This window comes from Brachyhypopomus gauderio, unplaced genomic scaffold (assembly GCF_052324685.1).
Source record: "Brachyhypopomus gauderio isolate BG-103 unplaced genomic scaffold, BGAUD_0.2 sc81, whole genome shotgun sequence".
NCBI lineage: Eukaryota > Metazoa > Chordata > Actinopteri > Gymnotiformes > Hypopomidae > Brachyhypopomus > Brachyhypopomus gauderio.
In genome coordinates, this window is record NW_027506902.1 from 538991 (window position 1) to 551276 (window position 12286).

The 12286-nt window shown below is 38.0% G+C and overlaps 3 protein-coding genes across 4 annotated transcripts; 1 reads left to right on the forward strand and 2 right to left on the reverse strand.

The window, feature by feature from the left end:
- Window positions 1-32: 32 nt before the first annotated feature.
- Window positions 33-7208, forward strand: prr19 (proline rich 19). Its single transcript, XM_076991245.1, has 4 exons — window positions 33-225; window positions 607-1992; window positions 2085-2200; window positions 2378-7208. Exons 2-4 carry the CDS (start codon window positions 609-611, stop codon window positions 2942-2944), a joined length of 2067 nt encoding a protein of 688 aa, XP_076847360.1. The 5' UTR covers window positions 33-225; window positions 607-608; the 3' UTR covers window positions 2945-7208.
- tlr21 (toll-like receptor 21) lies at window positions 4206-7184 on the reverse strand. The gene has a single exon (XM_076991238.1). It carries the CDS (start codon window positions 7182-7184, stop codon window positions 4206-4208), a length of 2979 nt encoding a protein of 992 aa, XP_076847353.1.
- A 44-nt stretch (window positions 7209-7252) lies between the features above and the next one.
- On the reverse strand, window positions 7253-11059 carry cnfn (cornifelin). Of its 2 annotated transcripts, XM_076991252.1 has the most exons (5): window positions 10837-11059; window positions 10356-10481; window positions 9781-9917; window positions 9362-9467; window positions 7253-7333 (listed from the first exon to the last, which is right to left on the reverse strand). In XM_076991252.1, coding segments are annotated over exons 1-4 (354 nt in total). In that variant the 5' UTR covers window positions 10838-11059; the 3' UTR covers window positions 7253-7333; window positions 9362-9377. The 2 variants fall into 2 exon arrangements, with proteins under 2 accessions (XP_076847367.1, XP_076847368.1); XM_076991253.1 differs by lacking the exon at window positions 7253-7333 and having other exon boundaries at window positions 9220-9467; window positions 10828-11059.
- Between the last annotated feature and the right edge of the window lie 1227 nt (window positions 11060-12286).

Genomic DNA, 12286 nt, shown 5'->3' on the forward strand with positions numbered 1-12286 from the left:
TTGAAATGTGGACTTAAAAGTTTTGCTCTCAGATCAGACGCAAATATGTCACGTTACCAGGCAACGGCACGTTCAAATTAACGGCGTGAGGATGTTCATCTTTACTAACTAGATAGGTAAAATAGGTCCTAGATTACATAATTACCTATATTTAAAGTATGTAATTGTCTAGCGAATTCTACTTGAATGTTTTGAACAATTGGACAAGAAAGCCCTTCACCTGAGGTATGAAAACCATACAAACCATATAATTCCATAACAATAGCACTAGTTAGCAAACTAACTAATTGATGCCAGCTGTTAATCTCTATTGTCGACCAGTACCAGCGAACTAGCTAACCCAGGTTAGCTAGCTAATGTCTTTTCTTTCCTTAGACACAAGTTAAATAAACATTTCTCCGTATTTTTAACATTGTACAGCACATTTAGTAATTGGGCTAGGTAAATTGTCAGCCGATTTACCTAGCCCAATTACTGAAAGCTAAGAAATTATCTATTTTTTTGTAATTCGAATTGACAAATGTTGGTCAAAGCACAGGCTGGTTTGGTTTGTAGCCTCACGTCAGAAATCCAAACACTTTCTCTTTGTTGTGTGTACTTAATCAGCTATGAGCCACCGTGACAGAAGACCTCTGTCAGAAAAACAGAATGCCCTCAACACCTTCAGCAACAAGGCCAAGGTCAAATCTTGCAGTAAAGATGTTCTTGTCTCCTGCTGCAAATCAGTTTGCATTACCAACAGGACAGAAGATTGCAGTGTTTCTCAAAAGGTAAAACGTCTCAAAACAAGAAAAGAAAGGAACCAAATTCGAGGACATGACACCAACAATTCTTACCAGAAACATCAACAAAAACAAGGAAGCAAAGAGAAAGCACAGAATTACAATTTCCAGGATTACCCCTCTGGTCATTTAGTGAAACATTTCCAAAAAGAAAGGGCAGCTCTTAAGCCAATACCTCCACAGCAGCTAAGTCTCATTACTGAAGGTCGTCTTACATCTATCAGAGGCCTCTTTAGCCATCAGGTCAGGTCTGTGGACATTGAGCGACTTGTGAAAAATCAGAAAAAAAGGCACAGGTCCAAAGAACATAAGTCAGGACAAGATACTTTAAATGATTCCCCTTCACTTCCGTCACATTCTCCATTGATCTTTAAGTCTAAATCAAGTGAATGTGGCAGATGTATAGAGGAACAACAGAAATCAAAGAGGTCTAGAAATATATTGTCTCAGCAAACAGACACTGTTACTTTGTATAAAACAGATAGAAAATACATTTCTGCACAAAGTCTTCACGAAGCTGTAGATAATACTATCGGATCTAGTAGCCCATGTAGTCAGAGAGGGATGGAGCCTGTAGTTTTGTCTTCATTAGAGAGTGAATGTGATCATAATACTTCCTCAACTATTGCTAAAGCCAACTGCAACAAACCCCATGTCACTCCAAAAATGAAAGACACCTTAAAATCACTTGATCAAGAACAAACAACGAAAACAACTACTGCCATTGACAAGAGACATGGTTTTGTAAATACCCAAAGTAGTCCTACAAAGTCTGTACTCTTAGGTATGTGTGCTCCACATTCTGACTCTGGTAATCCATCCTTCATAACCTCTTCACCTGCACTGGACAGAGAGCATGTTGCATTGGCTGATGAATGTCATGGCCAAAATCAAGGAGTAGTGGGCAGGTTGGCCGCTCGTCTCTGTCAGACTCTGAATATCCTTCCTCAACGACGACGCTGCCCCCTGCTGACAGAGAGCAGAGAGGTATTGCTGCAGACCCTGCAGGAGAGGCACAGCTCCCAGCTCCAGCACAGCTTGTGCAGGCTACGCTCGTACATCAGTGCAGAGAGGCCACGCTCATCACACAACACTGAACAAGCATGCAATGACTCGGGGCAAAGATGTGAGGACAACACACTCATGGGTTTCAGCCATGCATGGAAAAATGAAGATAGCCAACAAAATGCAAATATTGATAGTTGGACAGGTGAGTCACCTTGTAATAAGTGATAATTATTACAGCACATTGTATACTTATGATAACTGCTCTGAGTAATATTTATTGAATCTGTGCTGTAGATGATGGATCACAAAGAAAATATATGGGAGCAAAGTGGAATACGATGAGGCAAGCTTGGGGAACATACTCCCCTCATGATTTAGGCTTGAATCAACAACTTCCATTCCAAGATATGGTAAGTGGATTAGTAGACTTAAAATACTTGGATATGTGGACAAGTTTCATTTTATAGCAAACACCAAGTTAATGAAAGGTCACTTATATGGTAAAACTGGTTTGAAAAGTAAGTTTTTTGTGCAGTAAATGGTATGTGGATGAAGATTGATGCTTAGTAAATGTTTACTGTCTACAGCTGGATCAGGGGACTATAAGAGCACAGTCTCAGGAGTCCCTTAGAGGAGAGCAGCACTTCGACTCACAGAGATTTCCCATGCATCAGGATTTTACTGTTCCTGAAATTCTCACATCAAGTTATCAAAACTGGGAGCAGCTGACCTCTAATCCCCTCTCCCTGCTGTCACGAAAGCAAGTAAAATTGGGTAGCAGTGAAATGAGGTCAGAAAATTGCAATGAACTGTTTGAACAGTGGAGAAGTAAGCCGGATTTAGGTTTCTTGTTTTATGGTAAAAATATGAATAGAACCCATGCACCGTTAGATCATTTGACAGAGTTGAAGAACTGGTCTCCTCAGCATAAACTGGAATGTTTCAATGAGAGATCACCATTTGGTGCTTCCTCCACTGTTTCAGGATTCTTTCCTCCTGAAGGGTTCCGTTACGAGCCTTATTATCGCTTTCCGCATCCCTTGAATTCCATCAACTCATCAGAAAGGTCTGCTATGACTCTTTATATACAGTCAGACACAGAGAGGGGTCTTTCTTCATTTTTGCCCCAGAGCACTTCTTATACTCAGTATTAGCCATTGGCTTTGCTACATACAGAGCTACATATTTCTGCAATGATGGTATGCCTCAGTAGATCTTGGAGGACATAAGATAGCATACCCACTGTTAAATGTTGTAATTTTGTTTGGACCATTAATTGGATGCAAATAATAATAATAAAAATGTCATCCACTTCACACTGAGTTATACTTTAATTCAAGTCTGAACCAAACTCAGTTCTAAAACACAAAACTCTAGAAAACTCAGTTTAAACTCCCAAGCTCTAAAATTCCATAACTGTAACTAAACAGCTTACTGTTTAATTTCTTTATGCTAAAATTTATTACTGGTCTCGTAAGAAACGTGTGGAGATATAACAGATGATGGTGGTTATTTGGTTCTATTTAAAGATCATTTTTTTGTTTCATGTCAAGTTTGCCATAGCATGATGTTTGTTTTTAAGTAATTGATTGATCTAGATAGGTCAGTTCTTGCTAAATAACAAAGACTTCATGTATCAAAAGTATCAAAAACATCATTGCAAGCAAATAACTATTTGCTAAATATTCAAGCATACCTGTGTCTTTGAATCCAGTAAACATACCACAAAAAAGGAAAAAAAGTTTGGTGTTTTTAATATTGCTTTGTTATTTTATTGGTGTCAGGTGGTGTCTTACCCTAATAATGGGAGATGACGTACCCCATATGTTACTTGGGGTTTTAATTCAATATGTTAGACACAATTATATATTATTTGGATTTGGACAGCTTAACATGAAAGCCCTGGTGATAAGAATGCATAAACATGCATTAAACTGAACTGGGTTGCTTTAAAATAAGGAACTCCAGATAATTTTTCTGTGGGTTTTCAGTGCGTGGAGTAACATTTTATAGTGAAACTCTGATGTAGATACAGACATCTTAACTTAGACATAGATTGAAGTCAGTTTTAAATCAGCTTTAAGCAAGAATGCCGATAGAGCTTTCATATCTTGTAATAAAGCATTGCATTCTGCTACAGCATGATGCGATTTCTTAAAATATATTTAAAATACATTTATATGTCTTTTAGCAAGACCTAGTTAAATCCAAAATACCTGTCAAAATACCACCATACAAAATACCATCACACAAACTTTAAAATGAGTAAGAAATGTTGCATTATTAAATTTGACCTGTGAACATTTCAGATACATTCAAGATATACTTGTGTATTTTATGTAGTCTTTTTTTAAATGTTAATGGTCCCGTGACAAAGACTTGGGCGTAAGACATGAATATATAGGCTTATTCTTGTTAAGGCATTAGGTAATAGGACTCATCGTTAATTTGGGGATGGTTACCAAAATTGTCACTTTCTTCCATACTTTCACCATTAGTCTGCTGCACGATATGCATATCTTCCTCCATCTGTTCTTCTTGGCTTCTACTATTATTGCTTCGTATTGCCCTCTTGAGCTGCTTCCAGAAGAGTTCTTGCGCCTTGATGGGGTCTGTGCAGTCTGGCTGTGGCCACTGTAGATAGGTCTTACTCAGCATAACTTTCCTCATACGGTGATACATGGACAGCTGTCGCTCATGTATAGAGTCCAAGAAGACAAGTAAGAGCACATCTTGCATTTCATGAAATAGACGGTAGCTAGCCATTTGAATCTCAAGGGAGCACCACTCACTACGGAGGAAGCTTTGACTGATCACACACACTGTCTTGCGGCTGTTGTAAACAGCCGAAACAATGTTGTCAACTATGTTGCGACCTGGCTCAAAATCGCGATGGTGTAGACAGAGTTTGAATGAAGACCCATTGCTTTCCAGATTTGGCAGCAGTTTATCCATCACCCATTTCTCATCTGCTGAATTGTAAGAAATGAAAGCATCATACATGCATTTTTCTTCCTCTTCCCTGAGACGACGCCACTGTTCCCCAAACCATGAACGGAAAACATAGTAGCCATATTTAAATTTCCAGTAAAGTTTTACATGAAGCAGTGGTATTAGAATTAATACAATTGTTACAAGATATGTGGAGGCAAACAAGTAGACTCCAAGATCCAAATAACACACATTGGTTTCAAAATTGTAAAAGTTTGACCCTTGTCGATCCTGGCAAGACAAATTGTAAAGATATACAAGCTGGACTTTCTGGTTGTTTTTAGTCCAATTCTGTAGTTCACTATTGAGACAGCTGCAGCTCAGTGGAGAATTTCGCAGGTCTAAGTACTGTAGATTAGTTAAATTTTCCAGCAATTTTATGTCCATGGTCTGCATAGCATTGCGATTAAGATAGAGCATTTTCAATGCTGTGAGATTACCAAATACCTCTTTTGAAAATGACTCCACACCCATGTTCTCAATATGTAATGTCTCCAGCTTCCGCAGGTTTTTGAAAATACCTGGCTTGAGCTGAGTCACACCAGCACCAGAGTCCGCTAATGATAAATGAGTTAAGCTTTTCAGGTCATCGAATATGTCAGCATTGAAATAAGAGAGATGATTATTGCTGAGGTAAAGACTCTTCAGGGAAGTAAGGCCATGGAAAAATGCACTAGGTAATATGGAGATGCCGTATGGCAATTGTCCATCTAATTTCAGGTCGATGAGTTTTATTAAATTTACGAATGGAGAGTACGGTTGTTTTGAGTAATAGCAGATAGAATTACAACATAAATCAAGCACTTGTAATGTGCCATGAAGCCTTCCAAGCTGTTGACCATCAATATATTTAAGATGATTTCGGTCTAAATAAAGATTGGACAAGCTGTCAAGTCCATTTAAAGCTTGAGGCATTAACTGAGTTATCTTGTTTCCCCCTAAATCTAGAATGGTCAGTTTACTGAGGGAAAGGAAAGTATTGTTGAAGATGACAGAAATTCGGTTGTTGCGCAAGTTCAGTGTCTTAAGACTGTGAAGATCTTCAAAGCTCTCAGCATAGAGATCACTCAGAAGATTGTTGTCTAGGCGGAGTGTAACAAGGTCTCTAAGTCCCCTCAAAGCTTTTTTGTCCAGATAGGCAATTATGTTAATGTTAAGTTTAAGTATTGTTATTTTGGGTGCATAAATAAAAGCAAAGGCACTTATGTCTAAAATGCGATTGTAGCGGTAGCTCAGTTCTCTAAGGTTAGGTAGATACAGGTTGGTTCTTCTGTTGCAAGATAATAGTCTGGTTATGTGGTTATGCTCAATTTTGAGGCTTGTCACTTGATTTTGTGCTTTAAGGAACTCCAAACAGTTTATATTCTTCAGTGCGTTGGATGAGAGGTCCAAGACCCCAGATATATGGGGGCAATTAGACAATATGTTTTTGTTCAGAGTCCTAATACCATTATTTTGAAGGATCATTTTATTTATATGTATCTTTGGATAGTGGGACAGCTGTTTACACAGTGAAGACAGAAAGTGGGGATCATTTGCTCCCAAACCAGAGAAGTCTATGTGTTGAGGTGGCACATTGGTGTAATTATCCTTTAGGAGTGTTATTATAGAAACATTGGTGGAACGCAGTCGCAGGTACTTTAGACTGTTGAGATTCAGATGATAAAATGCCATAGATGATAGAAGTTTGTTATAGGAGACATCCAACACTTTGACACTACTTAGAAAATCCCTTCTGCATCCCAGAGTGCTTAGTTTATTATTACCAAGATAAAGGGAGGCAAGTGATGGTGGAAGACTAGATGAATGATCCAAGGAGTGTAGATTGTTGAATGAAAGGTCCAGTGTTATCAGAGCTGAGAGGTGTGTTATGGAATGCACCACTGCTGAAAAGTTGAATAACTGGTTCCTACGTAGGTCCAAAATCTTTAAGTTGGTCAAACTAGAAAACAGGTCCAAAGAAAAACTTTTCAGTTGATTGTTGGCCAAGAGTAAGCTGGTGAGATTTTTGAGGCCACTGAAGGAATAATGACTGAGATTGGATATAGCATTGGTGGACAGGTTCAGGGTTTGAAGACATGTTAGATTAAAGAAGGCATCCTTGTTAATTTTCCTTATATTGTTAAAGTCAAGTCTGAGAAATTTTAGTTTTGGCAGGTGACTAAAGCTTCTTGGAGAAATGTCTGAGAGGTTATGTTGATGGATTGAAATGTTCGTTGCAGAAGGTGGTACATCATCCAGTATGGCAGAAACTGTCTGTGCTTGCGATTTCATACAATAAAATATTGTTCCTTTTGAATCAACAATTTCATTGCAGTTCCTGAAACTGTAGTTTAGGGTGGACTGAAGAAATGAGGAGAATATTGCCACTGAGATAATAAGCAGATGGAACCAGTGTGCCATACTTCTGAAAGAAAATGTGTCTCTGCAGTGTCCCACTGATTAAGCTATAAAAAAAAAGATCATCTTCATGCGAGGTGCGACATTCTATATTTAAGGATAGATGGATTTTTGATCTTTACTCTGGGTTTTTTATGTTCATACACAGCTGTCTGGAAAAGAAGAAAGACAAATGGGTTGTTAATCAGTTTTAATGACTTACACATTCTGATCTATGGAGGGTCTGAAGATGTGGTAGATTTAAAATGACATTTTCTGTTATAACAAAGGTATCTTTGACAGTGTTCCTTATTTTGTTGCTTCTGCTCTGATAGGATGGTAGAAGCAAGTTCTCATTTACAGCCATTTGTTAAAGCACTATTTTAATAGATGTTCCCTAATGTTAAAAACAAATAAGCAATGACTCAAGGGTGGAGTAAGGACAATGCAGCTGTGGAACTAACAATGATCAAATAAGGAATGCCCCTTATGCAAACAAAACCAAAGGGTTTTGAGAAGAATAGGACTGGCTTGCATTTGAACCTTGCTCCCTTTTCCCTAAATGGAACAACTAACAAATACATTTTTCCTGGTAGTATTGCTGAATGGAAATTTAACTTTGTCACCTTGATAAAGGCTTATTTGCCATACCTCATACATAGATTAAGCAAAATTACAATCTGATAAATATGCTTTGGATTTATTTACATTGACTGCCTGAAATATGTGTACTGGAATCAAGTGCACAATAAAATACATATTTTATTCTGACTGCTGTTTTTAAACAATAGTCAACTCACTTATACTTATAGTGACTATGATTGTCCACTTGTGCTTGGCTGTGATTATTGTTTTTTGTGTTAATTTATTTATTAGTAAATGAAAGTTACAGATATTATATGTAATTTAATAATTTTACATTCTATTACATGAATGTAGTAACAATTAAAGAACTCTCCTGATTTCATCTGCAATGTAAAAAAGTGGGTGGGCCCTCTTGCTTGTATCAAATTTTACAATGCCTCACAGATTTTATTTAGCAGAAAACAATAGTTAATGCAAGAATATGTATTTACCTGATGTTTTTTTTTCAAGTGTTAATTGCTTTATGTAATTTTCTGCAAACATGGAATTAAATACTCATGATTGCTCATATGTCATGGAATAAGAATTTCTCTTAGCTCTGATAGTCTTTAGATATGGTTGTAGAATATCAAATTGATCACTAAGTTTACACAATACTACATTTTATCCAGGGCCGGCGCCACGGGGGGGGGGGGGGGGGGGGGATGGGGCAAGGTTGCCCCCTCAGGCAAGGTGTCCCGCCCCCTCAATGTAAATAATAAGACCCATTTATTTTACAGCAATTGTTACATGACGCCCCCTCACCCACTCAACAATCGTTACACGCCACCCCCCACCACCCCACTCAACAATTTACGTTCGCCAACCCCCCCCCAGATAAAAGGCCGGTCAGTACAGTAATAAAGGGTCTTAATGATCACTTAATAGTCAGGCTACTCCATTATGCTTAATTATATTTTTGTTTGCATACAGAAATCTTTATAAAAAAAAATATGAAGCATATAATTAAGTTAAATCACCATGTGAATTGCTATTAGAAAGTGAGGTTTTGCTGAATTATGCTGAAATGAATGCAGTAAGAAATTAAAAATCCTTTTAAAATTTGACTGTCTAACATGAATGGTAAGGATAGTGTTTACATTAATTATAAGTCTTACCTTAGGAAAATCCTATTTGGTAATTACTTGGTTAGCCAAAAAGCAGTTTGTCTCTCTGTCTTGACATGGCTGTCTCTCTCCCAACCTTCTCTTAACACTGTTCTAGTTCAACAAAATTCTTTTCACCAGAACAGAAAGAGGAAACACCCGTGATAACAACGTGCCCAACATTTTGCCCCCCCCCCCCCCCCCGTTCCCTAAACTGACACTCAAAGAGCGCTTAAAAGCAATGTTTTATTGAAACTACTAGGGATATACATCCTTTGATATCCAATACATATATATATATATATATATACGTATATATTGTCCTAAACAACACTGTTGGAATAGAGAAACAAGCAGTAAGATCCTGCCAATGCAAAATCCCAATTGTCTTAATTGTAATAAAATACTAACTGTGACCAGTTATCCTATAGATATGTGTATCAGTCAGTATATTCTTCATCCTTCAGATACCTATCCTTCTGACACATCAGCCTCTCGTCTTCTGTTCTCGAGCCATCTGGCAGATACCGCAATAAGGACAGCAGCTCATAGCGACCCAGTCATCACAGATAGAGCCCTAAGGAAAGAGAGATGCTTTCCAATGCTGGCTATATATGCATGTTGGGTTAACTAAGTGATACTGTAGGGCTCTGATGATCCTACTGCAGTTATAGGGAACAAAGATATGCTTGAGATATTAGTTTACCTTAAAATACATACTACAATATTAAATAGATTGTCTATGTATGCTGTGATGTTTTGGTATTTGACTTGTAATAGTGTTAAATATAACTTATAGTAATTGTCATCTACCACAATGGCAGATTTATTAATAAATGTATAATTGAAGAAATCTGTAAATAATAAAATTAACACAGAATACAACTTACACTGATGTGATATTTGCCACGAATGCTGGTTCGTAGAGCAATCATAGCACCCGGCAGGAAGGGCAGACAGCATGATTCTCCATGGTCCTGTGCAATCTTACAGCTCAGTATGCAAGGAATAAATGTCCCGCAGAGGCCTGTGGAGAGCAAGGTCAGACCAACTTCATAGTCATTCTCCAGTCTGAATTAAACTTGGACTGAGTACATACTAAACACTGATTACTGGTCATATCATAGTTGCAGGACTCTATTGCTTTTGCCCTCAATCTTAGTTTCATTTAACAGCAAAATTAGCTTGTTTATTATTCTCACTCAGCCAAAAACAAATTAAACTATTCTAGTTCTATTCTAGCCTCCCAGATCATTTGAAAAGATCCATATACCGGTAATTGCTCATTTCGCAGTGTAGAAAGAGCATGTGTGCTCAGTGGCTGTTAGCCAGTCCCACAGACCTTAAGCCATGCTAACAATACCATATTGGGCATGTAGTTTTAAATGTAGTAGTAGTCAAAATAATAATGATAAGGTCACAATCAGCAGAAAATCACTTTGTTTCCCATCTAACACACACTTACAGATGCCGCAGTCATCACAACAATCACAGAGGTTGGAGCTCCAGTCAGAAGACACGGTGGTGACGGTGTAATTGGTAATGGTCACCTGGGGCTGTGTGCTGATCACCTCGGCCTGATATGCCATCACTACTCCAAACATGCACATCGAAGAGACAGAAGGTAAAAAGAACTGGGTGTGCTTTAAGCTATACTTACCTGTGCCTCTACATATTCTCTGTGTAAACCTCAACTTCAAATGTTATTTATTTTTTGGAATTGTCATACTTGTGAAATATCCTGCATAGACTGTCCCCATTACCTACTATTCCTGCAAATTAGTTTAATTCCAATGTGAGAAACCAAATTACTTGCAGTGAAACCTTGCAGTGAATGACATGTTCCTTCAAAAGTAATCATACTAATCATACACGATAACAATCATCATGACAGACTGAGTTATATTTTCTTTTAAAATAATTAAGACTTCTCATACCTGACTCACTTATTGCAGCTTTTGATCAGTCTCGTGTAGTAAATCTCAGGGGATTACATCCACTCATCCAGTGAAATGGGAAAAGAGTCCCTTACTGTTTATACCTTTGGTGATGTCACAGTTCTGTCGATAGTGTTAAGGAAACCTGTTGCCATAACGAGCTGTAGTGGGTGGCTCTTCTGGCATACTAACAACAACAGGAAAAGAGGTGTTTGGTTTTGGGGCGAGCTAGCTTTCGTCTCTCAACACACCTTTATCTACAATTTATGAGATGGATTTTTTTTTCATTTGCGCCAGTGCTGTTCGAATTGTGTGTGTGCGTGTGTGTGTGTGTGTGTGTGTGTGTGTGTGTAGGTGGGTGTGTCCATCTCATATCACAATGGTAAAAGGGCTGAGGTACTTTGTTTCAGGATTTTTTTACTGATGCAGTATCTGTATCTCAAGCCACACCTTCAAAAAAAAAATCTGTATCTATTACACTTAGTCATATTCTGTATATAAACATATAATAATTCACTATATAAAACCAGCTAACTGTATGGCTACTGTACTAATCAATATTGGTTGATATTGGTTTACAAAATTGATTTAAACAAAGCATTTAATTCAGGATTGTTTTAAAATTTATTGATCTTACCAGGATAGAAGTATAGAGCTTATGTAGTACTGTGCCTCACCTTACCTGGACTACAAACACTCAAGTGTGCCTCAGCTTACCTGGACTACAACCACAAACACTCAAGTGTGCCTCGTCTTACCTGGACTACAACCACAAACACTCAAGTGTGCCTCGTCTTACCTGGACTACAACCACAAACACTCAAGTGTGCCTCACCTTACCTGAACCATACCCACAACCACAAACTCTGAAGTGTGCCTCACCTTACCTTGAACATAACCACAAACACTCAAGTCTGCCTCACCTTACCTGGATCATACCCACAACCACAAACACTCAAGTGTGCCTCACCTTACCTTGAACTTACCCACAACCACAAACACTCAAGTGTGCCTCACCTTACCTGGATCATACAAACAACCACAATGCACAGTGTGTAGTGGAAAATGAAATGCACATAGCGCATCTGGGATAATGAGAGACAATATTCAATTAATCTTATAAATTATATTATTATATAATTTTTTACATATATATTTATACATTTTCTAGGAGATTGGCCCTTCATATACAAGGTACAAATGAGTTACATAAAGATGCCCCCACCACAGGTTCCAGCTGGGAATAGAGTTGTGAGTGAATGTTATCAGTAGTCGGTCTGTTGAAGTGTTTGACTTCTCTGTTTGCTCACCAGGGCAGGTCTACCTTACATTCCCACTGAAGCTCACTGTATACCATTCAGTATAACAGGTACTAATGGATTTCTTTCAGTAGAAAACCATTTAAATCAGTAATGGCCCTCCAACCCCTAAAGCAAAGACTTAAAGAATACAGTTACTC

What these genes read in the sequence shown, in the direction of transcription:
- prr19 (XM_076991245.1), top strand. Translation starts at nt 609, where the DNA reads ATGAGCCACCGTGACAGAAGACCTCTGTCAGAAAAACAGAATGCCCTC. An exon ending in AAATATTGATAGTTGGACAG is followed by an intron (nt 1,993 to 2,084) that starts GTGAGTCACCTT and finishes TCTGTGCTGTAG; the next exon opens with ATGATGGATCACAAAGAAAA. An exon ending in AACTTCCATTCCAAGATATG is followed by an intron (nt 2,201 to 2,377) that starts GTAAGTGGATTA and finishes TACTGTCTACAG; the next exon opens with CTGGATCAGGGGACTATAAG.
- tlr21 (XM_076991238.1), bottom strand. Translation starts at nt 7,184, where the DNA reads ATGGCACACTGGTTCCATCTGCTTATTATCTCAGTGGCAATATTCTCC.
- cnfn (XM_076991252.1), bottom strand. An exon ending in TTGTGATGACTGCGGCATCT is followed by an intron (nt 9,918 to 10,355) that starts GTAAGTGTGTGT and finishes TGCTCTCCACAG; the next exon opens with GCCTCTGCGGGACATTTATT. An exon ending in GTGGCAAATATCACATCAGT is followed by an intron (nt 9,468 to 9,780) that starts GTAAGTTGTATT and finishes CTCTTTCCTTAG; the next exon opens with GGCTCTATCTGTGATGACTG.